Below are 27,842 nucleotides of genomic sequence, written 5' to 3'. Positions count from 1 at the left end.
TTAATTTTGGTTCACCTTGCATAAAAGACAATTATAAAGTTAAAGAAATTATTCACAGAAAATGTGTGCATGATTTAAATATTCTGACTGAGATTGATAAACTTGCTACTTTATTATATATTTTCTTGCTTGAGTTGTCTTAAAGATTTGTTTGCCCAAGGTGGAATGGAAAGGAATTTATCAAAAGAAGTGACATTGAGTCATATGGCAGTTGTATTAACAAATCAAACATGATATTTTTGCATTCAATATTATTTCAGAGAAATGTCGGAGTGGAGATGAACTCCAAAGCATGGATGCCAGGAATAAAATTACACATGACATGTTGCAGCCAAAGATTAAACGGTCATTCTCCGATGAAGAGGTTAGCTCCGAGGATTTTCTGGAACTATCAGATGTGGATAGTGAATCTTCTGATATTAGGTGGGTGTTTGAAAGTTTTATTTTATTTGTAGGAGGGAATGACCGCATCTCGTAGGCCAGTTCACAGTAACAGGTTCTGGTAAACCCTAAGATGTTGGTGGACTTGGCAAGTTGTGGTGGCTGTGAATGTCAGCCTATGCTAGAACGTTGTCTAGGTCTTGCTGAGTGCAATTGTGAACTGGCCTATTTTGAGGAGTTGCAAGCAAAATTGAATATTGTGCAATCGTCAACAAACATCCAGAATTCCTTTTGTATGGAAGAATGGTTGTATTAGGTAGTGTTAACATTTTGGTTTTTTTTTGCAGAACTTTACTCGTATTTCTATGTAGTATTAAAATGGTTTGCTCTGAATTTCATTGCTGTTTCATTTTACATTTTGTGCCCGTTTTCAGTCAGCCGTATATTGTGTGCCGACAGTGTCCTGGATACAGGGCTGAGAACAATCAGAGTACTTTCATGCCAGGTCAGCACAGTGGAACCTGTGAATTGCCAGGTTTTAGAACAACCGGTGATGCCCCCTCAACCTCTACCTGTACTCCTGTTGGTAAGTGTCCATGAACCATAGTGACTAATGTCACACTTTGGATGATATTGCAAATGTAAGTCTGATATCAAAGGACGAGATGAGGCTTAATGGGTTTTGATGAGCCAAACTTGAGTCTAAAATGTCAGGATAAAGACGTGTAGGGAAACACTCAGCAAGTCAGGCAGTAAATGTAGAATGACAAAAGGTTAACAGTTTGGGTCAAAGACCCTTTGAGAACTCACTGTTGACTCTGCTTCCCTTTTCTCAGGTGTTACCTTACCATTTTACATTTGTGTTCCTTGGAGGAATTATCAACAGTATAAGTGGTACATGGAGTGATTTAATCATAACTCAAGTTCTTATCATTCCAAAAGATAAGCTGTTGAACTAATTGTTATTTTAGTCATTTGAGCATCTCCCATTTGTGATAAATGACTATTGCCATCTCCAGTCCAATAGTGATAGTCATAGTAGGAACAGCCGAAATCAAGATGTTGAAATATCAGGCATGGCAAGTGGTGAAAACTAACAGCCCATTACTTGTGTCTGATCTCACTGGTTTCACCCCATCCTGCAGCATCCCTTTGAGTGAAATGTTATCTCTTTCCACTATTACCATTTGTGGTAAAGCATTCATTCTTACTTTCTATTCATCCTCAGTGTAACCCTACTTGTGACCGCTTCTGTGGAAGCAGCCTTTTACTGTTAATCATCTCAAATCAGTTAGTTATTTTGTATAGTCGTGTTAGTGTTGTGGAAGTATTGGACGTTTAGTAAGAGTATTGGAATGGCAATCTGATTTCGAATGTGTGTAATCATTAGTCAATAATGCTGTCTTATTTTTCTATAATTTGAATGATCTATATTAACTATCTATGCATGAACTTGCTTTTGTTATCTAATTACGAATAATCTCTTGCACTGAAATGAGTGATCTGTGTAATATGGAAGCACCAAACTTTCTTGTGTTTTGATGTTGATATTCAACAGTCAAAACAATCATTTGTACTTAGAAGCTAAGTTTTCTGGTCTTAGTATAATTAATTATATGTCCAAACATTCTAACTATCTTTGCTGTTTCTCATGTTTTTATTTTTTTTGAAAAGCTGTCCAAGAGTACACCTGCCCTGTTCGGGGTCCTCATACAATTTGCACTTGCTGTTTTCAACCGATGCCTGACCGGAGGGCGGAACGTGAACAGAATCCAACCATTACACCTCAACAATGTACGTGGTTAGGCTGCAGTATCACCAGTTCTTGCTATTAGTGGCTAGTTTAATCCTGTTTTGCAGCATCCCTTGCTGCTCTTAAGTAGAAAAGGGAATTGAGTTGGGGATTGACAATTGTGGTACCTGGCAAGTTCCTTGCCAATTCAAGTCAAGTTTATTGTCATAATGCACAGGTGCAATGAAAAACTTACTTGCAGCAGCATCACAGGCACGTAGCATTAGATAAGCAGCATTCACAAGAAAAACATAAATTACACACAATTTTTACAAGAAAAAACACAATTAGAACAAAAAAAACAATGTCCATGTTAGTGTAAAGTGATCATAGTGTTGCTAAACTGTAGTGATTAGGGATTTGCCAGTTGGTTCGAGAACTGAATGATTGAAGGAAAGTAGTTGTTTTTGAACCTGGTGGTGTGGGACTTCAGGCTTCTGTACCTCCTGCCCCATGGTAGCTGCGAAAAGATGGCATGTGCCTCAAACAGGACTTCAGTTTGCTTAACTTTTTAAATGGTTCACTTTTAATACTCAACTTGTACTTCAGGCAATCTGAACGTGCAGTGCTACTTGTTCTGAATTATAACTGTTGATTGTGATTTGGCCTCAGTAATCATGTGACCAACTACAGTATGAAATTATTATAAGAGTCATACAGCAAGGGAACTGGCCCTTCAGCCCATTGTGTCCGCAGCAACGGTCAAGCACGCATCTATGTAAATCCTACACTAATCCCACTTTTTTATTTGTTCTCCCTGCATTTCCATCGCCTCTCCCCAGATTCTACCATTCACCTACTCACTAGGGGTAATTTACATTGACCAATTAACTTGCCAACCTGCATGGCTTTGGCACTTGGGAGCACCCAGAGGAAACCTGCATGGTTACATTGTAAACGCTCAAACTCCACACAGCACTGGAGGTTGGGATCGAACCTGAGTCGCTGGAACTGTGAGGGAGCAGTTCTACTAGCTGCACCACTCTGCCACCTCTATGGGGCTACTGTAAACTAGGAGAACTAATTGGCTGTTTACTCACAGGCTTCACTCACAAGTAAAAAATTATTTCTTCATAAACTATCTGAGGCTGAGGTATTATTGCATACTCACTAAAGAAATGAATTTTCATGTAATCAAAAAGCAATAAACTGCAAATGCTAGAAATTAGAACCGATAAAATTTCATTGAGACAGTGGCTTTGGAATTTAGCTTTTATCTTGATAGAACCACACAGGACAACACTGGAGAAGGCTCTTAGTTCATGGTGCCTGAACCAGCTCTTTTAAAGACCTGTTCAGTTAGTTTCTGGTTTATCCCCATGGTCCTGTAATTTTTTTTTCCCCCCTTGGCTCCACATGGCTATGTATCTTTAGAGGGAGCATTAACTAGTCTTGATATTATGGCTAAGCAATCTGGTAAACAGGTAAAAATGACGTAATGTGTTCAATTTTCTCTCATTCATTGCAGGCACAGTTTGTTTGCGGCCTTTCTGCCACATGTACTGGGGCTGCTCTCGAGTAGGATGCTCAGGATGCTTGGCAAGATTTTGTGGTAAAGATAATCATTTTCTGTTAAATTCTTCTACTTTGAAGGCTTCTTTCTATTATTATAGTCAAATGGGCTAAGTATTCACTTGATGTTCTGTTGACTAACAAGTTGACAGTCACTTGTTAGTAAATTCTAGTTCTTGGCAGATGAATCACTCTTTACCTGTATGCAGCAAGTACTAGGGAACATTCAGGCATGGGCTGATAAGTGGCAGGACAAAACATCTCCAACAAGAGGAAGTCTGACCACCAAATCTTTACATCCAATGATGTTGTCATCACCAAAACACCACCAGAATTCTGGGGGTCACCGTTGTCAAGAAACTGTGGCTCCAACAGCAGGTCGGAGGCAGGATATCCAGCAGTGAGTGACTCTCCTCATGACGCAAGTGATGGCATACTCTGCATTTGGCTGGGTGAATGCAGCTCCAATAACTTGAGTAGCTTTACACCACCCAGGGCAAAGCAGACTACTTAATTGGTGCCACATCCACCAACCCAAATATTCATGTTCTCCACGACTGATTACAGTGGATACCATCTACGAAATGCACTGCAGTTGCAAGCCTAGGTAGTTTTGACAGCACCTTCCCAAACCTGTGACCTTTACCACCAAAAAGGACAAGGCAACAGGTGCATGGGAACACCGACACTTGCAGGCTCCTCTCAAGTTGTATGCCATCCTGCTTTTCCCTCGCTGGGTCTAAATCCTGGAATTCCCTCCCCAACCACACTGTGGGAATATCCTTGCCAGAAGAACTGCACCAGTTCAAGCAGGAAGGTGGCTCATCACTTTCTCAAAGGCAGAAGGATGGGCAGTAAATGCTGGCCTTGCAAATGTTAGCCAGATTCTGGAAAATAAGTAAAATAATAGGGCAGCATTTTGATTCTGGTGAAGTGTTGATTTTTCTTTCCAGATCTTTGATTTTCAGGAATCTGGGATTTTATATTGTCCAATACACCTTGCAAGTATAACTGTGTTGAAAGACCAGCACATTTCCCTCGTCTGCAGAAATTCCGATACAACAGAAGGGCAATTAGCCCCCCCCCCCCCCCCCCCCCCCGTGTCTGTACCACCTTTCTTCCACCCCCCATACCCACCCAAAGGATGGTTCACAATTGGTCCCATTGCATTGTCCCCAAAGCTAGTAAGTTAGTTCAGAGACCTGACGCAGTGGTGCTCTTTCCTACTCCAGTCCCTGAAGGGCACCCTATATGAATCTACTTCAATTTTTTTTCTGAGCTTTGAGATGATTCTAATCAATAATGTAATTTTTTTGGCAGATGTAAATTTTGGTGAAAAATGTTTGGATGGAATATTAAACAACAACACATTTGAATCAGATATCCTGAAGGTAATGTGTAAATGGAAATCTTCTCCATATGCTTTAACACAGCCTTTTCTTGTTTAAAAAAAATTTTTTTGGATTTCTTCAATCAGGAAAGGGTAAATCTTTGTCATCGTTTAAAGAATTGTCTTCCCATCTGTTTGTGTTGACCCAGTAAAGCATTAGACCTGATGATGACTTTGAGCAGAATATATAGTTGAACTAGATGAGACAGGGATCCCCTTGTATATTATCATTGTTTGTAATCTTAGTGGCTTGATATTTTTCAGAATTACCTTGCATCCAGAGGCCTTACTTGGAAAGAGATGCTGCAGGAAAGTCTTCTAGCTCTTCAGAGAGGAACATTTGTTCTGACAGGTATGTTTAATTACAGTTGAAATACTAAAAACATGTTAAAACTAACCTTTCACTTGGTGAAGGAGGCATTGAAGTCCTCTTTGAAATGTACTCACTGTGGTAATATAGGGAAAAAAAGGCAGTCAGCTTGCACTCGGCACAGTACCATAAGTATCAATGTGATAATAGATAAATTTTTTTATATGTTGAATGAAGGATAAATATTGGTCAGAATACAGAGAATTCCTCTGTGTTGTGCCATCTTTTAAATTAACATCTCATCTAAAACTAAGTCCCTTAGTGGTACACTGAAGCATTAGTGTGAATTTTACAGTCAAATCTCAGTGCATGTTAAACCTTCTTTATATATAAAAAAATAAACCCACACTGTTGTTTTTCTCCATGTGATTACAGGAAGGTCTTGAGTATATAAAAGGAGCAGGGGTGGGGGGTATTTTGGCTGCAATACTCTCATTCCGTCTGATTGTGGCTGAAACTTTACATTGGCTCTTATTTCTATTCCATCCCTTGAATATACTCGGTGACCCAGCATCTGTCACCCTCTTGGGTTATGAGTTCCAATGATTCAGTCCTCTCTAGCAGTTTATACCTATCTTTATGCTAAATGGCTGAATTCTGACCCTGGGTGCTAAATAATCTGACCAGGGAAATTGGTACCTCAATGGCCTATCAAGTGCAAGAACTTGTCCTTGAAGTCCAGAGCATATTGGCCCATTCTGTTTTCTTCACTGAACAATTCTCTCATCCCAGGAATCAACCTCGTGAATTTTTACCATACCTCCTTGGCACATGGATTCTTTCTTGACTAAGATGACCAAAACTGTACACAGAATCTCCTACTTGTGCTTCAGCCCCTTTCTTGTAAAGGCTAACATATCCTTTATCTTCCTAATTGCTTGCTGTGCCTGTATGGTATCTTTATGGCTTGTGTCCTCCTGATTAGACACTTGTTCTTGCTTATTCATTCTTTCCAAAGTGGAAGATTTTATATTGCCTCTCCCCCAAGTGCATGAGGCCCCAGTGCTTCTAATTAATTTTTGTTTGCATTTTCTCTGGTTTGCCTTCCTACCTAACTTTGGATTATCAGCAAATGTTATATTTAGTCCCTTCATTTAAGTCATTAATCATTTCACTGCACTTGAATGGCCCTTTATTCTTTGCCTTCTATCCATGCCTGATCATAATGCTCATGTCCTTTTTGCCATGTAATAGATTCTAGTCTTTTCCCTGCTTGTAGATGCCAGACTAATTGGCCAATGGTTCTGATTTCCTTTGCTCACTTCTTGAACAGTGAGGGTTATATATATTAATTTCCAGTCCATAGAAATCATTCTGGATTCGAGGAAATCCTGAAATTTCAGAACCAGTAAACCCACGATCTCTTTAGCTTCCTCTGTTAAAACCTTAGGATATAGGCCATCGGGTCCAAGGGATTTGTTGGCTTTTTAATCCCATTAATTTCTCCAGTGCTCTTACTTTAGTAATGTTAATTACTTAATCCACTTGATATTAGAATGGATATTGTCCATTGAATTTGTAATGCTCCTTTTTGGTGCTGATTTTATTATGCATGGGATAAAAAAGCTTATAACCCTGTTGTCTAAATGAAAGATAGTGACCATGTGGGAACTTTGAGTTGGAGATAAAAATGTTTGCCTATGAGTTGGGCATTTTCTAAAGTAATATGCTATTTTTCACTCTGTTTATTATGAGTTTAACTGTGTCAACAATACTTTTATTTAAACAGATTATAATGTTTCAACAAATGCTGTCCTCTGTTACTGTTGCGGACTACATAACTTCCGTGAGCTGGCCTATCAATACAGGCAGAACATTCCTAAGGAGGAACTTCCAGGTATGTTTCATTTAATCACACTTAGGTATTAGATGGATATTTATTTATTAGTAACATGTACATCGGAACACACAGTGAAATACATCTTTTTTGTGTAACTGAGAATATGCTGGAGGCAGCCCGCAAGTGTTGCCGCTCAACATAGCATGCCCACAGCTCCTAAACTATACGTCTTTGGAATGTGGGAGGAAACCGGAGCACCCGGAGGAAACCCACGCAGACACAGGGAGAACGTACAAACTCCTTACAGACAGCAGTGGAATTGAACCCGGGTCGCTGGCGCTGTAATAGTGTTATGCTACACCTGAATTTATGCCATTCTTACTCATTTAAAAAAAACGCTGCCATTTGTGCACTGGTTTTCAACAAGAATCTAGCATGTGGGTACAGCATGGCATCTGCAGAACTGTAGACTTCAAAATAATCATATTAAGTTGAAGAATTTTTAGTTTAAATTGCAATTAATTGATCTTGCAGGATCTGTAACTGCACGTCCAGACTGTTACTGGGGTCGAAACTGTAGAACACAGGTTAAAGCACATCATGCTATGTAAGTACCACACAGAGGTTAATTCATTCATTGCTTAAGTTGTGAATCCTTTGAACATGTTGCCTCTCACTTTCCAGTTGGCCTTAATGCCTGGCATGAATTCAATACAATTTGCTACTGTTACTTAGTAATTTGAATAATAAAGGCTACAAACTGAGAAGCTCTGCCATAGCATTGCTGAGAGTGAGTTAGATCTATTTTTACAAAGGATCATTGTGCCCTCCCATCAGTATGTTAAAACATAGCAAGAAGAATGTGTGTTTCGATAACACTTATAGACATAAAAGAACTGATTTATGAAAAGATGTGTCTAGCCATGGAGGAATGGGTTTAATGACTTGTCCTTTTAGGGCCACAGATTTTTACTGAACCTGAGCAGAAATTTGATCATCTATTGGCCTGTTGCAGGAAATGGTCTAAAATGAGTTCATTGTTTTGGCTGAGGGACTTCCCTTTACAAAAGTTGTGTAGCAGCAATAATGCTGGTTAGTATGGATCTAATCTAAAATCTGTGGTTAATTGGCTTCCTTAATGTTTGAAATTGGCATCTGATTGTACATCTCAGTTCCTCCATTTGTAAACCAAGTTGTTTTTAATTTTTTGGAAGACTTGGGTATGATTTGTTTTGGGTTTTAACTCTTGGTCCTCCAAATCAAAACTCTTACATACCCAAATTGCCTTGTCCCCATCACTTGGTGTCGGTGCTTTCAGCTGCCTCAGTTCTAAGCTCTGGAATCCCCTCATGACCCCTTAAGCCTCCCCACTTTTTTTTACATCCTTGAAGGCATTCCTCAAAACTTGCCTCTTGACCATTATTTGTCTTTTGTCCTGATAGTTTCTAGGCTCAAACCTAGAAACTTGATTTAATTCTGCTCCCGGGAAAGGTCTTGGGATATTTTGTTGGGATGAATAAAGTATCAAGTTCTTGATATCTGTGCCTATCAGATATGCTTTGCTTATGTGAGATGTTTTGTATACATTGATTAGTATAATCTGAATTGGTTTTGACTGGGAAACCTCCTTTAAAGTAAGGTAAATTTGGGAAATCCAGCCGCTTTATCTTTAGATCTTTTTCTTCCAGGAAATTTAACCACATCTGTGAGCAAACTCGTTTCAAGCACTGAAGGTGTTCAATGTCAAAGCCATGAAGCTCTTGGAGATGAAGATTGAAAGGATCTGAACTTTAAAAATAGTCATTAGAAATCTTTTTTACAAACTTATGAGGCTCTGAGTCATTGTAAAATTTATACCTAAAAAGGTGAAAGGGAGAGAAGTCGACCAGCCAGCACAGAATTCACCCATTTTTCTGCCGTGTGGTAGGAACCTAGTGCTTAACCATTTTTTAAAAAGTTCTATGTTAAAAGTGCACAGCACACAATTTCAGACCAAGGCTTGCAAATGTTTACTCTCTACTACTGTAATATCATGTTTTCCACATAAAATTAATTCTTGTTTTGAAACTGCTGTGCAGTTAATATAAGAGTATAATTTTTTTATTTAAATTTAGAAGAACTAGAAATGCATCATCTTTTAAAAATGTTGCTTTTATTGAGCAAGGTTCCAGGGAAATTCATTATGGAATAGGTAAGGCACTAAGAATGTATAATTTCGTGCCCATTCTGGTGACCACCTGAAAGTATTTGTTCAACATCTTTTACAGAAACTGAGCATTGTGAAGATTTAATTTCCAACAAAGTATTTTAAGTGAAAGATTCCCTTGGACTGTTCTGGGAGCTGTTTTCACTCCTGACCATATACTTCCTTCTACTGCAAACACCTTAATTGTCTTGAATTCAGCAGGCCCAGAAGTTCCATTTCCAGGCACTGATTGGGTGATAGTGGCCACCAAAGATAGGGAAAGGGGGCCACATATGTGTTTGGTTCTTAACAGTAAACCTGTGTAGGAGAACTGGCTGCCAGTTGTACTTGCCTCAGGTGCTTGACTGCATTTTAATCAATGGAATCGAATGTGTGGGAGGCGAGTGCAGTCGTACACATTCAGTGGTAGAAGGTGAAGGCACACTTCTCCCCCAGCTTCCCCTCATCCATAAGAAAGTCATTGTGAATTGTTATGTGTTTTTATTTATAAATTGCTGCAGGAATTTTCCAAGTTTAGAATCCTGTCTGAGATTTTTCTTCCCTCTTGGGGCTCCTTGTTTGAGTTACAGTCCTTTGTGCATTGGGGACCAATCCCTTGCTCAAGTGACCATGATTTGTGTAAGGAGCCATGCTAGAAAGTGTCTGTAGGCTTTTTGTGGGGAGTTTTGCAGTCACATCTGAACCACTCTTTAACCAACATGGATGTCTGCACGTATAAGTACTATTGGAAATGCTTGGGAGTGGCTGATGCTGTCTGGTATTCCTGGAGTACTGAGGATGTTTTGCACCAAGGATATCATATAGCCCATTAAGCTATCTCTATAATTAAGTTGAATCATGATTGATAGTCATACAGCAAAGAAACAGACCCTTTAGCCCACTGTGTCTATGCCAACCATCAATTCCACTTACCTTCTCATACTCAGCAAAGATCCAATTTGTTCCACAATCCACAGCTTTCAGGGGAGGCTGTTCCAGATTTGTACATCCTACATGTAGAAAAAGCCCTATATGTCTTTACTCTTGACTGGTCTTGATCTGGTTTAATTTGTAGAAAACTATTGCTATATCAGCAGAAGGACATGAGGATTCCATACTAGTTTATATCTGGCTCAGCAACTTGCAGAGTGAACTTGTTCTTGCAGAGTTTAAGAAACTTTCACGTTTCATTTGCGATGTGGCAGAGCCTTGTGGCTGAAATCTCGTACAGAGACAAAATTGAACAACAGTAGAGCATACTGAAACAATGTGGACAGTTGAATCCACTGTATAGTCTTGAGTCACGAAGTCTAATGATCCAGGCTCAATGGTGTTAGTTGATCTCGGCTGATTGGGGTTACTGCAGCTGACTTCAGTGCCCTGAACCAAGGAAGAGAAGAATTGGCAAGATATCCTGCTTCCCAGGTGCGGACAATTTTGGGACGGGCTGTGAATCAGTTCACAGTGGACCAGCTTATTGAAGGATCGTTCCAGACCCCTGATAAAACCTGGTTGTGTCGAAGTGAGCTCCAGCAAAGCATTTCACTATCAGGAGGAAATTGAGTACAGTCTACCTCTGATCTATTTCACCAACCAAATGTGCATTTGAATTGAGGAAAATACTGCAGATTCTGGACATGTGAACAGTGCTCAGCAGGTCGAGCAGCATCTGTACAAAGAGAAGTACATTTTAATGTTTCAGGCTGATGACTTTTCATCAGACCTAGGAAAAGTTAGAAGTAAGACAAGTTGTAAGTGGCAGAGAAAGAAAGGCGGGTGGGGGCGTGGGGAATGGAATAATACAAAAAGGCAAGTTGTTTGATAGTGAGGACCGGGAGACTTTGATGCTTCCTAGTAAAAGCACTGATTAGGGCATCAGGGTGGGCTGTTTCCACACTGAAAGTTTTATGTATTTCAATTATATTCTGAATTGCTCATCACATGAAAACAGAAGGTGCTGGGAGCACTCAGCGGGTCAGGAAGAAAGAGAAACTGAGTTTACATTTCGGGTCAAAGACCCTTTGTCAGAACTGGGGAAGAGAGAAATTAGTTTCAAATTACCAAGAGGTGGGGTGGCAGGGAAGGATGTATTGGACAAAGGGACATTCTCTGACAGTAAGGCCATGAAGATGAGCTGTAGAGGTCTAATGCTTAGATGTATGTTCATTATCAATATTGTGCAGTGCATTTTCATTAGAAATCCAAGGACATTTATGGATTGCGAACTAGCTCTTTTAAAATCAAAAACACAATTTCACTATATCACTAAAATTAAAGTACTATTGAGGTAAATGAAAATGTCATGCAAGGGAGAAAATAACAAAATTGTGTTCGCTTCAAATTGCTACATTGGAACAATTTGTTCCTTGTCTTAGTCCGGGTCTTGCTACGTGAGAACTTTATTTTGGTAAATTAATTGAATTTATTTGGGTGAATTACGAGGAGATGGATGACCATTTCACCAGTGTTAAAATGTACTGCATGAATATTTGCAGCTGTTTTATACCATGAGCTGAAGCTACAGAACTTTGGTAAGAACCTGCGAACAGTATTTTGTGCTTTTGATGTTTAATTCTTGAGTTTCAGAAAACTTATTTCCCACAAGTGAGTCTCAGTATATAAGGTCGTGATCAAAACATCTGTCTGATTTCCCCTACAACTGGGCTCTGAGTAAGGCACATAAACATAATATTGTGATTTTTTAACTAACAAGACCCTGAAAAGAGATGACCCTATGGTTTGTGCATCATAAAGAAAAAGAGTATATTTGGCCCACTGTGGCTGTGCCAGTTCTTTGAAAGAGTTCTCCAATTCCCCAATCTTTCCCTGTAGATTTATCCTTTTCAAGTATTTATCCACTTCCCTTTTGTATGTTACTCCGGAATCTGCTTCTAACGCCCATTCGGTAGCATGTTCCACAACTAGACTGAGAAAAGAAATTTTTATTTTTAATGTATGCCCTCCTGCTCGGGGTACAGTTTCTCAAGTATCACTTTCAGAATCTATCCTTGACCTCTGCTCTCATTTCTTGGGCCACTGGCACCCTTGGTAAGTCCTTTTGAAAGTGTGGTAGTCAGAACTGGTCTAAACTAGTCTATAGCCAAGACTCAGCCTGCATTTTTAACAGCCTCCTTGCTTTGTTCAGTCATCTTCAAAAACGTATCTATCTGAAACAAATTTCTGTTCTAGCATTGGCTTTAAAATTGTAATATTTTGTTTATTTAAAAAAAACACAATACTGCAGCTGCAGGACATCTGATGACCTGAGACATCTCTCTACTTTTGAGTGTTTCCAATATTTTCTTTCGCCGTTTCGTTTATCTCTTTGTTCTTGCCAGAATACATCAGCTCACACTTCCCTGCATTAAATTTCATCTGCCTGCTTCACCTCGTCTTTGTAATTCTCATTGCTTTGCTTCCTGCCAACTTTTCCATTGGTTTTGTATACCATCTTCATGTCCTGAAGGCTGTAATTCATGCTAGTTTATGCTAACTTGATGAATTCCAACTCTCCATTATATTACTTGTATGAATCTCCATTGATAGGTTATCACTGATTGTCCCTAACAGCAGAGGCTACCACCAACCTAGCTGCTCTAACTGCCCATGATTACACCCTTCTCATGTTCACTGGCACCCTAGTCATTTGCCCATTTGTGTTCCTGGGCTTGCCTTTGATCTTGCATTCTGGATAACAAGGATGTTGATTTTTCTGGCAGGGCCCTGCACGGATTGGCAAAGTCTCAAGCTCTGTGTGATATCTTTTCAGTGCTGCATAAACACGGCTAAACTGGCAGCTTTTGCTCAAGTGTGCATTTTGTACTGATTAAAAGCAGTTAAGTGAGATCAGTTTCCAAGGCCCAGTAAAAGCTATCCAGTTTGATTTAGCAAGATGTTAAGTAGAAGTAAATGTTACATCTGGTGTTCTGCTTAGGAATTTATATAAAATTTTCAATCCCCATTGAATTGTAGGTTGTTAATTCTCATCCATTTTACACCTTGCACATTTACCCACTAAACTGATTTCAAAGCTTCTGCACAGGCTAAGTTAACAGAAAATGGAGAGCTGGAAGTCTGAGATGCAAGAGAAATGCTGAATGCACAGAGCATTCAGAGAGGGTGCATCTGCAATAGGAAAACACATCTGATGCTGTAAATCTAAAATGTAGTATAAAATGCTGGAAATGTTTAGCACCAAAAGTCAATGAAGAGTCATCCATCTGGAACATTATCTGTTTGTATTTCCACAGATGTTGTCTGATTTGACTGTTTCAGCAATTTCTACTAATTTTAATCATACAGATCTTGCTGCATATTCCAGTTAAGTAAATAATGGTCGTGTAATTCCTATACATTTTAAACCATATTTCCTATGGAAGCAAACTTGAGCAATATCTGGATAAGCACTTGAATCAAAGTGCAGGTTAAGAGCCAAGTGCTGGTAAATGGGATTAGTATAGATAAGTGCTTTATGGTCACCATGGATGTTGTGAGCCCCAGGGCCTGTTTCTGTACTCATGACTTCCTGGATATGAGGAGCTGATTATGATAGAGTTAAATTGCTGTAACCAAACACTGTAGGAAATCAGCTACTTTTGCACTGATTATCACAAATACAGTTCCAGTTGTAGAATCTTGCATTGCACAAAACTGTTCAACCCATTGTGCAAGTATTGACACTTTAATCCCAGTTCTGTGTCTAACATTTGAGAGCTGCAGTTACTCCTAAACATTGTACTTTCAGAAATGTGGAAAACTGAGCTCATTGCTGCTGTTATAAATGCAACTTCAGCCAATGTCTAATTCATTTTGCTTTTTCACCTTGAAAGTGGCACTTTAGGAGTAAGTAGATTGTCTGCTCCCATTGCCTCTGGGTTTGATTGAACCAGGCTTTCTGAAAGCAGCATCAGTGTCCTGAAGCAAACCACAAATGCTTTGTCTTGAGAGATGTGGATGCCAGAATGAAGTTGGCAAGCCCTGTGTTTTCTTGGCCATTCTCCTATTTTCTGTCAACCTCAATCCAAAGACCAGTATTCACATTTTGCGTGGTACTAAGGTTCCACTGAATCATCGCCTGATCCGCACTGGCTTCTCATCCACCATCACCTCAGATTTAGGAAGGAAGGAGGCCACGAAGAGACATATGGGCAAGAATTCTATGTCCATACTGTCTCTATTCATAGTTTCCAACTGTGAGCAGTTTCCTTCTCTGACTCATTGCCACTTGCCCAATATTTACAGCTATGCCTTTGGCAACTTCAACCCAATCTCTGGGATTTCATGCATCTTCCTCTCCCTTTCAGATTGCATAAAATCCATATTTTTTTTGGTTTGGTCTCTTGGCTGCTCTTAATACCTTCTCCCTTGGCTCGGCAAAAAAAATTTGATTGCCTTTCATCAGAGCTGTACTTCACTAGTGATTCTCTTTGTTTTTTTTTCATTTGGGTAATGTTCCTCTATCAGAATCCAGATCAATTATCTAAATGTTTTGATAGTGAAACATAACATTATGAAGCAAAATGCAAGTTTGTTAAATGCGCAGAAATGCATTTGATATCAATTTGACTGTGGTGTGCACATGCTTTATCATTGAGAATGCACTAAACTGATGCCTTTTGGCTACATTCCTCCACAGCCAATGAATTACTTTAGATTGTGGTCACTATCATGTGAACAAACATGGCAGGTGGCTGTGAAATGCACAACCGATTAGTTTTTGACTGATGCTGTTTGATGAAGAAATACAAATCAGGGTAACGGGATACTCTGGAAAGATAGCATCTCTGCTAATGCAGCATTCGCTGAACACTGCAGTGAAGAACTTGTCTTGTGGGGATTGAGGTTGAACATTGAGATTAAGTGCCATACTGGAACAGCCATGTCCCTAATGCTACAAGCAGCTTTATACAAAGGAGACATTGCAGACAACTAAGGCCACAGTGTTGTTTTGTATGTTTTTTAAAATTCAGAATGAGTACTGCCTGCTGATTTATGGAGGTCCACAATAGTGCTGAAAATAAAATTGTTCACAGAAAACGACAGTACTTAGTTCCTGGCATCAACTGACTTTTCCTTTTGGAGTTATTGTCTCTTTGGTATTTCAGTACCAGGCACCCTCCCAACCTCCAATGTCAGCAGTCAGCAACTGCAGACTGATTTATATAATGCCTTTAACTCTGGAAAACAACCCAAACAATTAAAGACGTGTCACCGAGCATCTTGAGATTTAAATCCTGATTCTTTCATCATAGCATTGACAGTGCATTATTATTCATGGCTGTGAGAGACTTTGGAACAGGCTGGACTGGTGAAAGCTGTGCTTGGAAGCTCTAGAATTTATTGGCCATTTGCCCCTTAGCTGCCATGTGATACTATGTGTATTAAATTGCTGTTTCACTATTTATTTCTCAAATACTTGAAGATTTTAGGAACATAATTCTCTATGCAATGGTGACTACCTGAAACCAGCTTTGGTAGTAGACAACTATTTAGCATTTTCTCCTATAAACATTTTTGAGGGTCTTGAAATGGTGTGGAATTAAACATTTGAATTGCTGCCTAGTCAGATATGGTTTTCACACTCCACCCTCTTGAAATGTCCTTAACTTGTGACAAAAGAACTAATTGTTCAAATCATTGCAGCAGATGTCACCAGATTTTCAGTTTTCAGGTAGTTTTTAACTGAATGAAATAATTCAAAATAAATCCAAAAAACCTGGTGCATTTTCTGATGTTTGGAACCTAGAGCTGTTTAATCAAGGTTTAAATGGATGTTGCTTTCTGTTAATATTAAATGGTCTAGGGTTGGTATTAGGAGGCAAGCAGAGAACTACTGTAGTTGCCCTTATCCCTTTATTAGAACTTGTGTACTAGAATCTACAGGAAGTCCAGGGGAAGTTTTTAGTTAACTACTAACCAGCAAGTTGTTGGTATGTGAAAAGAAACTGGAGCACCTGGGGGAAACCCATGCAGTCACAGGGAGAATGTACAAACTCTACACAACTGGAGGTCAGGGTTGAATTCAAGTTGCTGGAGTTGTGGGACATCCATCTCTCTGAAGGAAAAGTCCATTTTTGAGAGAGAGTTAATTATAGTATATAACTTACAAATTAACATTGGGAATAAATTTTAAATCAATGCAAATGTATGAGCTGAAATCTTCATCCACTTTCTTAACCTTTTAAACTTTGCATTCTATTTCAATTTAATGTTCATTGAACAACGTTGCTCTTTTTTGTTCAATTACACTGGGTAGAGTCATTTTTTGGCCTTTCTAACTGGTATGTGGGGGTCTGTAATTAGACCTATTTGCATATGTGCATGCAAGCAGGTGCTTAAGATTGCAATTTTCAGTTCCTTCATTGGACTGGGAATCAAATCTTTCGGTTAAATGAGCCAAGTTGTGTCTTTGCACTTTATCCACTGTATCAGTAATAGCACTGGTTAGTACCGTGGGGCAGAAATCTAAGGGTATTGTTTCAACCTAGTTTAAGGTTGTAAGCATTCGCACTAAAATGGCTTTCTGAGCCCAAATTTTAATTCTGTCTTAGAATTTTGAACATATAATTGAATTACAGGTTATTTCTGAAGGTTTTCTAATACTTCTGTGGTGTTCTTTAAATCCTTGCACTGTAGCTTGCCTATAACAAAGTGATTTATGCAGAATGGGGAAATCAGAAAACAACATTTATTATGAACTAGTGTTTACAACATCCAGGATGGTTCTGCATTAGCTTCTTAGAAACCTGGATTGGTTTACGTTAACTGATGGACCAAAGGAAGTAGTGTTGGACATCTTGTTGGAGGTTGCTTCTGGAATATCTAGAAGCACTTGTTGAATGCTTCACTACTTGCTCAAGAAAGCATCTCAGGGCACATTCTTTTCTCTTTGCAGTCAATATAATACAATGTTTCAAAGGCATATAGATATTTTCTATTGGGCACAATTATCAGTCATTTAAATGTTAGGTTGCTGGGTGTTTGCAAATGATAAGAACTTAAATAACTTGATGCTCTTTGGTTTTTTTATATATATCTTTCTCTAAAGGCAAGATAGTTGCACACATTCAGGCAGTGATGTCCTGATCTGCTCACTCATGTAGAAATGATGGCCTGAAATTGAACTAGAAATATAGTTGTTAACTTCCTGCAATAAAATAAATGTCATTGCTTAGTTAAAACAGAGTGGAAAATAAGGGCACTGATTTCAGAGTGGGATTAGATGGATGTTGAATTTTGACAATAAATTAGACCATTCCCAGACAAATTTTAATTTTTTTAGAAAGCTGAATTGTGTGGTTTTTAAATAGATCCAGAATTCACAGGTTATTCTGAACTAGTTCAATGTATAGTGTTGTGACAGTTTTACCTTTCTTTAGTAATATGAAATGTGTTCAGTGTTTGGTGATTTATTTGATAGAGATTGTTCTTACTGTTTCAACTGAAAAATGTTGGTGACTTCGGTTTCTGTAAGGACCCAGAAAAGAGAGAATCCTCAAAATTAGAAATCATTTATAAAATAAAGACCACAACCTTCATGAGAGATTCTGGACATGTCTTTACTTCAGCTTCTATGGGATTTATTCATTCCAAATATTGACATGCTATTGAATAAGTAATGTACCTTTTAGATTCTACGTGCGACTTTTCAGAAATTTTGAGTTTCAAGGACTGTTAACTGAAGCAAGATGTTCCATGAAACAAAGGGACTTAAAGTTGTTGCATCATCTGTGGACAGAATAATGGCTATGCAATTAAGCAAAAAATTCATCAGCTTAACTATAAAAATGATACGGGTATCCATGTCCTGGGCTGTGCCATTGACCTCATTGAATTGATTAAATTACCAAATCTTACAAGAAGGGAAATCATACCGCCTGTTGTACCTGTGCCAGCTTTTTGAAAGGGCTTTCTTGCTCTTTCCCTATTGCCCTATAGTTTACTTCACCCTTCCCCTTTTAGTGTGTGACCAATGCCCTCTGAAAGACGGTTTGGACGCACTCCCACTGCCCTTCAGGCAGCTTCTTGGTTATTTTGAAGAATAGGAAGCGAGGTTCAGACCCTGGGGGTATGGTGGCCTAAATCTGTTGTGACTGCTTATATTATTTTAGCATTGGCAGTTGGGATTGTCAGAACATTAAGCCTGCAATTCATTATTTTGGAGTGTTTGACTCTCTGACTCATGTTGTTTTTGTAGTTTCTTAATGTGTGATGCTCAGATCTTGTATAAATAGAAACCTGGACAAATAACCTCCTGTTGTAAAAAAAAAATGCAGATTAAATGGAACTTCAAACTTAATGAACGCCTTTGTAGCTGGTCAAGAATGTAATATGTAACTAAGTTCATTGTGAACAAATGTCGTCACTTGAACTTGTGTGGAACCTTGATTGGACCAAACTTGGGGAGTATTATGCACAGTTCTGATCTTATTTTCTGAAAATATAAGGCAATATATGACAGTGTACATCCTCCACACAAGCTTCCTTATATCACCTTAGGGTCACATTAGCATTTCCTTCTGTACATGTATAATGCTACAAATAAAAAGTTAAATGCTTCAGGAAGTACTGAATAGGTTGGAACCTTCAGTGGGGAAAGATGTGATGGGTATTTATAAAAAGGGTTTGATAAACTACAGAGATGAGACAAAAACTAGTGGCAATAATTAAGTCCAATAGGAATTCAGGATGATGCTCTTTCAGGAGCTTGTAGTTAGAATGTTGAAGTGCTGTTCATTGAATATAGCCCTGGACATGCCCTCAATCCTTTGTCTGAATGCTCTTTATTGATTACAGTTTGCTCTTTATTCAAAGTGGCTGCCAGTGGTGAGGTTAGTGACTGTCACTGGAATGTTGTCTTTTCTGAGTGATCTTGTTGAGTGATGCACCACTGGTCAAATTGTGGGTATTTTTGTTTATGGGATTGGGACTGCAGAGTAAGCAATGGCCCCTCACCAAGGTGTGTGGAGGCTTTAGATCTGTCTTGTGTTTTTGGAAGATGTGGCAGTTGAAATTAATATTACAACCTTTTTGGAAGAAGACAGATTTCCTCTCCTCAAAATTTACTAGATTTTGGCATTGTTTTAGTCAGCATTAATGTATTGTCCTGAAACATCTGCTAATGAGGCTAAATTCTGTTAAGATCATTAAATTCATTATCTTCAAGAACACTACAGTGCATTCAAGGATGTACATTGGAATTGTCTGCAGCTTTGCAGGGGGCGAATATTTATTAATCTATCTTGAGATTCGTGGCTAACCTAATTTATAGAGTGTTATTTTGAATTCCTATTTGGATTACAAGAGTACCTCCAGAATTTTTAGGGGTGCAGGAAAATTGCTTTGTCCACCGCCATCACTCCCAGAATAAATATGTACTTGAGCATATTAATGCCTTGACTGAACCACAGACATGAAAGACAGCTGCCCAAAGCAGAAATAGACTTCACAAAATGACAGATTTGTTTTGAATGCACATTTGAGGGAATTTTCTGAGATCTGCAGAGTGTCATGGATAGAGAGATGAGCAGGGCCCAGTTGATGTTTGGTTCTCAATTTTGTAGATCAATTTCGAATGGTTTTCTTTAGAAACCCATTAACGAGCACCAGCAGCACTAATTTGAAGTCTCATTATGAATTTGGGAAAAGCAATTTATGCTGCATTTATAGCTGTGTGTAAATTAAGTTATCTAATTGTATTTATTTAAGACTGATAATTACTTGCAAGCAATTTGGATGAGTGTTCTTTTATTCTTAGCAACTCTTTTGTTTAGATTGTAAATTATGATTCATTTAAGGACTGAAGAACAAATTGGTTATAATGTGGCCTCAATTTAATAACAAAATGTCCTTGTTAGTTGTAGGTCATGAATTACTTAATGAGGTCACACAGATAATAGAATTCTCACTGGGTCTTCAGTTCTAACAAATGGGCTGATTTCTATTAAGCTGTTACCACCAAATGATCACTTGTTATCATGAAGGTTTGTTTACTTCATTACCATTTAATGAGATTGCAAAGTTGAGCACACTGTTGTGTTTTACTGCCCTTTTCAACCACATCTCTGTTTTGTTAGTAAATTATCTCCTGCAGTCATGCTAATTAAACCAGGCAAGTGTGTGCATAAATGCAGACATTGGCAGCTGGTGACCTTTTTGTCAGGTGAGGCACGGTTACATGCACCTAATCCTCTGTGGAAACCTTGGAAGAGAACCAGTGCTGGTTTTGATTTGAAACTTGATCTATGAATTGATATTGTGTGTAAAATGGCAAATCTGAGTACCAAAACCAAGCTAAAGGAAGCAATATGTTGTGAGCGTGGTCCATTTATACCAGAAATCTGTATGTGTGGGAGTGGACTGATTTCTCACCCCATTTAGAAGGCAAATTCCCATGGTGAATGATCTTTTACTCACACCTCCTGTCATCCCAATCCTTCAAGGGAATGCTGCAATATGTAAGAAATAATAGGAGCAGGAGTAAGTTGTCTGACATCTCAACCTACTCTCCGTCAATAAGATTGTGTCTGATCTAATAGTTGGCCTTGACTCCCATTTTTCCCTCCTGATTTCCCCTAACTCTGTCTCACAAATCTGAGTTTTTTGAGAAAGTGTTAAAGGTGAATTAAGAGGATAGGGCAGTGGGTTTGACAAGGTCCCTCATGTTAGCCTGATCCAGAGGATTAGGTGATATCGATCCATGAAGAATTGTAAATTGGGTCCAAAACTGGCTGCAGCATAGAAGACATGAAGACAGTGGTAGAGAGGTGTTTTTCTTGACTGGAGTGGTGTTCTGCAAGGATCAGTGCTACGACCTGTTGTTTGTGATGTATAATGATTTGGATGAAAATGTAAGTGGTCTGATCAGTAAATTTGCAGATGACATGAAAATTGGTAGAGTTATGGATAGTGAAGAAGGTTGTGAAAGTATACTACAGGATATTGGTATGAAACTTGGGTGGAGAAACGGCAGATGGAGTTTACTCTGGACAAGTGTGAAGTGTTAGATTTTGGGAGGTCAAATGCAAGCAGAAAGTATACAATAAATGGCAGGACCCTTAAGAGCATTGGTGTACAGAGGATCTTAGGATACAAGTCCATAGCTCCCTGCAACTGGCAACACAAGTGGATGAGGTGGAAAGAAGGTGTACAGCATACTTTCCTTCATTGGTTGAGTATACAAGTTGGGAAGATATGTTGCAGCTTTATAAAACTTTGAGGCCACATTTGGAGTATTGTGTGCAGTTCTGGTTGTCACCTTACAGAAAGGATGTGGAGGTTTTAGAGGATGCAGAAGAGATTCATTGGGGTGTTGCCTGGATTGGAAAGGTTGGACACATTTGGATTGTTTTCGCTGGGGCATTGGAGGCTAAGGGGCAACCTGACAGGTATGTAAAATTATGACAGGCATCGATTTGTCAGTCTTTTTCCCAACATGGAACTGTTACATACTGTAGAGCATTGAACTAAGGTCAGGGGAAAGTTTTTATAAAGGGGATTTGCAAGGCAAGTTTTTTTTGTTGTTTCTCTCCCCCCCCCCCCCCCCCCCCACAAATCATGTGGTAGGTACCTGGAACGTGTTGCCAGGGGAGGTAGTGGATGCAGATATGATGGCAAGGTTTCGGAGACATTTAGACAGCCAAACAGGCAGGCAATGGAAGGACACAGACCATGTACGGACAGATGGGATTAGTTTAAATTGGTATTATGATTATTGCAGGTATTTTGGGCTGAAGAGCCTGTTCTATGTTAACTCTTGATTCTTTCCCTGTAGATCAAAAATCTGTCTTGAATGACTTGGCATCCACAGGTGTGGAGGTCAATTCCTAAGATCTGTAAGATGACATTCCTCTTCATCAGAATTAAGTGGATGATGACTTGAGACTATGCTACCTCATTCCTGATGCTTCCACCACCTCCGTCACCAGGGGAAAGTACATTGTAGTATCCTATCAAACCACCACAGAATCTTGTCAATAAGATCACCCCTCGATTCTAAATGCCAGGGAGCCTAGGCCCAATTTATTTAATCCTTTCTCATAAGGCATACATTTATCCTAAAAAATCAATCTAGTTAACTTTCTCTGCATTGTCTCCAAGAAACCTACTTGGCACCTACTTAGTGCCAAAGGTTTAGACGGGGCAGAGTTTGTGTGTCTAGGACAGATTCCTGACACAGTATGTTGACAGACCGACTAGAGGGAATGCCATATTAGATCTAGTTTTAGGTAATGAACCGGGACAAGTGACAGATCTATCGGTGGGTGAGCATTTGGGGGACAGTGACCACTGCTCCATAACCTTTTGAATTGTCATGGACAGGGATAGGAGCGAAGAGGACGGAATGATATTTAATTGGGGAAAGGCGAATTATGAGGCTATAAGGCGAGATCTTGGGAGTGTAAATTGGGATGACATTTTTGAAGGGAGATGTACTATGGAGATGTGGTCGATGTTCAGGGATCTTTTGCAGGATGTTAGGGATAAATTTGGCCCGGTGAGGCAGAGAAGGAATGGCAGGGTGAAGGAACCGTGGGTGACGAGAGAGGTGGAACAACTAGTTAGGAAGAAGGCGGCAGCATACAAAAGGTGTAAGCAGCAAGGATCAGATAGGGCTCGTGTGGAATATAGAGTAACAAGGAAGGAACTTAAAGGGCTGAGGAGAGTGAGAAGGGGACATGAAAAGGCTTTGGCGAGTAGGGTTAAGGAGAATCCCAAGGCTTTTTTCTCGTATGTGAAGAGCAGAAGGATGGCTAGAGTAAAGGTAGGTCTGATTAAAGACAAAGGTGGGAAGATGTGCCTGGAAGCTGTGGAAATGGGTGAGGTTCTCAATGAACACTTCTCTTCAGTATTCACCAAGGAGAGGGGTCTTGATGATGCTGAGGACAGTGTTGGTGAGGGTAATGTTCTGGAGTATGTAGATACCAAGAGAGAGGATGTGATGGAGTTGTTAGAAAATATTAGGACAGATAAGTCCCCGGGGCCTGACGGAATATTCCCCAGGCTGCTTCTTGAGGTGAGGGAGGAGATTGCTGAACCGTTGGTTAGGATCTTTGAGTCCTCGTTGGCCACGGGGATGGTACTGGAGGATTGGAGGGTGGCGAATGTTGTCCCCTTGTTCAAAAAAGGTAGTAGGGATAGTCCAGGGAATTACAGACCAGTGAGCCTTACGTCTGTGGTGGGTAAGCTGTTAGAAAGGATTCTAAGAGATAGGATATATGAGCATTTAGAGAATCATGGACTGATTAGGGACAGCCAGCATGGCTTTGTGAAGGGAAGATCTTGCCTCTCAAGCCTGATAGGGTTCTTTGAGGAGGTGACCAGGAAGATTGATGAGGGTAGTGCAGTGGATGTGGTCTACATGGATTTTAGTAAGGCATTTGATAAGGTTCTGCATGGTAGGCTTCTTCAGAAGGTCAGAGGCCAAGGGATCCAGGGAGGCTTGGCCGTGTGGATTCAGAATTGGCTTGCCTGTTGTGGTGGAGGGAGTGCATTCGGATTGGAGGGCTGTGACTAGTGGTGTCCCACAGGGATTGGTTCTGGGACCTCTACTTTTTGTGATATTTATTAATGACTTAGATGAGGGGGTGGAAGGGTGGGTTAGCAAGTTTGCAGATGACCCAAAGATTGGTGGTGTTGTGGATAGTGTGGAGGGCTGTCGAAGCTTACGGAGGGATATTGATAGGATGCAGAGCTGGGCTGACAAGTGGCAGATGGAGTTCAATCCAGAGAAGTGTGAGGTGGTACACTTTGGAAGGATAGACTCCAAGGCAGAGTACAAGGTAAATGGCAGGATTCTGGACTGTAGAGGAGCAGAGGGATCTGGGGGTTCATATCCACAGATCACTGAAAGTTGCCTCACAGGTAGATAGGGTAGTTAAGAAAGCTTATGGGATGTTAGCTTTCATAAGTCGTGGGATCGGGTTTAAGAGCCGCAAAGTAATGATGCAGCTTTACAAAACTCTGGTTAAGCCACACTTAGAGTACTGTGTCCAGTTCTGGTCGCCTCATTATAGGAAGGATGTGGAGGCATTGGAAAAGGTGCAGAGGAGATATACCAGGATGCTGCTTGGATTCGAGAGTATGCATTATGAGGAGAGACTAAAGGAGCTAGGGCTTTACTCATTGGAGAGAAGGAGGATGAGGGCAGACATGACAGAGGTATACAAGATATTAAGAGGAATAGATAGACTGGACAGCCAGCGCCTCTTTCCCAGGGCATCAATGCATCAATGGCTTTAAGGTAATGGGTGGGAAGTTCAAGGGAGATATCAGAGGGAGGTTTTTCACCCAGAGAGTGGTTGGTGCATGGAATGTGCTGCCTGGAGTGGTGGTGGAGGCTGATAGGTTGGTCAAGTTCAGGAGAGTGTTAGATAAGCATATGGAGGAATTTAAGATGGAGGGATATGTGGGAGGAAGGGGTTAGATAGTCTTAGGTGTGGTTTGAAGGTCGGCACAACATGGTGGGCTGAAGGGCCTGTATTGTGCTGTATTGTTCTATGGTTCTAAAAGTATATCCTTAACTGAGGTCAAAACTATATGTAGTCTTCCAGGTGTGATCTCAAAAGTTCTGCAAAGTAACAGCAAGACTGTGGTAGAGGGAGTGAATGTTTCACATGGTCGATATGATGCAGTCAATTGGCTGTTTTATTCTGGATGATGTTGGGCTGCTTGAGTGTTTTTGGATCTGTGCTCATCCAGGTAAGTGGAGAGTATTCTATCATGCTCCTGACTGGCTTTCTACATACTGGAAAAGCTTTGGGGTAGAAGGAAAGAGTCACTTGCAACAGGCCAGCCAATGAACTTATCTTTGGGGCATGGTATTTGTGTAGCTGGTCTGGTTGTGCTTCTGGTCAATAGGACCGTGAAGATGTTAATGATGGAGCACTTGGTGATGGTAACAACATTGAGTATAACTGGTTGGAGATGGTCACTGCTTGGCATTTCTGTGGTGCAAATGTTACCTGCTACTTATCAACTCTGCCTAAATGTTCTGGTCATGAAGCATGTAGGCATGGATTGCTTCATTTGCTATAGAGTTGTGGGTGGAATTAGACATTGTGCAATCAGTGAACATCCCTGCTTCTGACCTACAGAGACTAGGTCACTGGAGGTATTTAAAAAGATAGATAATTTTTTTTTTGGAGAAACCAGAGTTGAAGGTTGTGTGGAATTAGCACAGGAGGTGTTGAAATCTTGGACTAATCATTCACAAGCAGGTGACCTCCTATTTTATAATGTTTGTGATGGAAGGAAGGTCATTGATGAAATAGCTTTAGATGATTGAGCCTAGAACATTGCTCGGAGTGACTCCTGCAGTGATATTCTGGGGCTAGGATGATTGTCCTCTATCTTCATTTGAGCTGTGTCTTTCTTTTGTTGCCCATTGACTTCAGTTTTGCCAGGGCTCTATAATGCTACAGTAAGTTGCATTGATCTCAAGGGCAGTCGCTCTTTCCTCCCACAGCCCCTCCCCTGAGATTTCAGCTCTTTGATCCATGTATGGTCCAAGGCTCTGAGGTCTGGAGCTGAGTGGTTCTGGCAAAACTAAATCTAAGCATCAGTGTGCACATTATTGGTGAATAAATACTGCTTGATAGCACAGTAAGGATGGCTTCCATCATTTTGGTTGAGTGTAGACTGATTTTCTACATTGTTGGGTAGGTGAGTAGATTTCTGTTGTGACCGTGTTGGAGCAGCTTGGCTAATTCTGGAGTGAAAGTCTTGAGTACAACTAGGTTATCTGGTCTCCTATCCTTTGCTGTGACCATTACAGTCAACTGTTTCTTGATACCATGTGGGGTGAATCAAATTGGGTGTAGACTGGCTTCTCTGAGGATATCAGGAGGGAGCTTGGATGGATCATTTATTTGGCACTTTGACTGAAATGGTTATAAGTGTTTCTGCTTGTTTCCACGCTGGGCTATCTTTGGGTGACATACATGGAGCCCTGTAAGCTGCCATTTTGGATCAATTCAATGTGGATTTGTTTGAGAACCTTTTTAAGACGTTGGTTAAGTTGTAGTATACAAGGTATTCAACTAGACAGGTTGTGGATTCAAGGTGCACTCCTGAATTTTCCCATGTAATCCACATTTAGAGACTTGCCATCCTTTGAAAGAAAGGAATGAGGGAAAGTGTCCTACTATTTCAACACACAAAATGCCCGAGGAACTCAGCGGGTCAGGCAGCATCTATGGAGGGAAATAAACAGTCGACGTTTCAGGTCAAGACCCTTCATCAGGACTGGAAAGGAAGAGGGCAGAAGCCAGAATAAAAAAGGGAGGGGGAGAAGCACAAGCTGGCAGGTGAATCCAGGTGAGAGGGGAAGGTAGGTGGGTGGGGGAGGGGGCTGAAAGGGAGTGATGCAGGAGGCTGAGAGGTGATGGGTGGAAGAGGCAAAGGGCTGAAGGAGGAGGAATCCGGTCGGAGTGGCATGTCTATCCACGGCTGCCTCTGAGGCCAGACGCAGGTTGGAGGAGCAACACCTCATATTCCGTCTTGATAGTCTCCAACCTGATGGCTTCGACATCTATTTCTCCAACTTCTGGTAAACCCCCCTCACACACACTTTTAACCCCCCTTCACCCCCCTTTGTTTTCCCTCATTCCTGTGGCCCCCTCGCTCCTCTTTCCCCTCACCCGCCTTCATGGCCTCCCTCCTATTCCCAGCCTCCTTCCCCTTATTCCATGGTCTACTGTCCACTCCTACCAGATTCCTCCTCCTCCAGCCCTTTGCCTCTTCCACCCATCATCTCTCAGCCTCTTGCATCACTCCCTTTCATCCCTCCTCCCCCACTCTCCCACCTTCCCCCTCTCACCTGGACTCGCCTGTCACCTGCCTGCCTGTGCTCCTCCCTCTCCCCCTACCCCTACCTTTTTTATTCTGGCTTCTACCCTCTTCTTTTCCAGTCCTGATGAAGGGTCTCAATCTAAAACATTGACTGTTCATTTGACCTGCTGAGTTCCTCCAGCATTTTGCGTGTGTTGCTCCAGATTCCAGCATCTGCAGAATCAGTTGTTTCCGTCCTATTTCATGTAGATCCCACGTACTAAGGAGTTCACCAAATGCTCTGGTTAAGATTGATTGCTAAAATCGTATCATGTTTAAAAAGGCAAATTATCTGTTTCTCGTACCTTTTTTTATGGGAAAGTAGTGTCTGTCACACTGGACTGTAGAGCTGTAAGCACTAACTGGCTGTGTGGGTGAGAATGCAATTCCACGTATTTGTGATGCTTCGCAATGTAGGAGAGACGTAATATGGTACTACATTAATGCAAGTTTAATTTTCTTTCTATATTTAGTGTTAATCAAATATTGTTGCATCTATACCTTGATATCCAAACATGACGTGAACAATGTGGTATATTAAGTGCCTTTTTTGACTTTATTTAATAATTCAGTACTAAATTATTCTTTTCAGTGAGTAATTTA

General features: G+C 40.3%; 1 protein-coding gene across 2 annotated transcripts in view; it reads left to right on the top strand.

Annotated features, from left to right (window-relative positions):
• chfr (checkpoint with forkhead and ring finger domains, E3 ubiquitin protein ligase) overlaps positions 1–18,708 on the top strand; it is a 37,801-nt gene extending 19,093 nt beyond the window's left edge. For both annotated transcript variants that reach the window (XM_052032549.1, XM_052032550.1), the window contains 9 exons: positions 261–423; positions 816–967; positions 2,056–2,175; positions 3,642–3,725; positions 5,006–5,076; positions 5,340–5,427; positions 7,175–7,282; positions 7,760–7,832; positions 8,914–18,708. In XM_052032549.1, coding sequence (XP_051888509.1) covers positions 261–423; positions 816–967; positions 2,056–2,175; positions 3,642–3,725; positions 5,006–5,076; positions 5,340–5,427; positions 7,175–7,282; positions 7,760–7,832; positions 8,914–8,956 — 902 coding nt within the window. In that variant the 3' untranslated portion in view covers positions 8,957–18,708. The remainder of the gene's footprint in view (positions 1–260; positions 424–815; positions 968–2,055; positions 2,176–3,641; positions 3,726–5,005; positions 5,077–5,339; positions 5,428–7,174; positions 7,283–7,759; positions 7,833–8,913) is intronic.
• The last annotated feature ends 9,134 nt before the right edge of the window (positions 18,709–27,842 follow it).

The sequence above is a fragment of the Pristis pectinata genome, chromosome 17 (assembly GCF_009764475.1).
Source record: "Pristis pectinata isolate sPriPec2 chromosome 17, sPriPec2.1.pri, whole genome shotgun sequence".
Classification (NCBI taxonomy): Eukaryota; Metazoa; Chordata; class Chondrichthyes; order Rhinopristiformes; family Pristidae; genus Pristis; species Pristis pectinata.
This window is presented reverse-complemented; position numbering and strand designations above follow the sequence as displayed.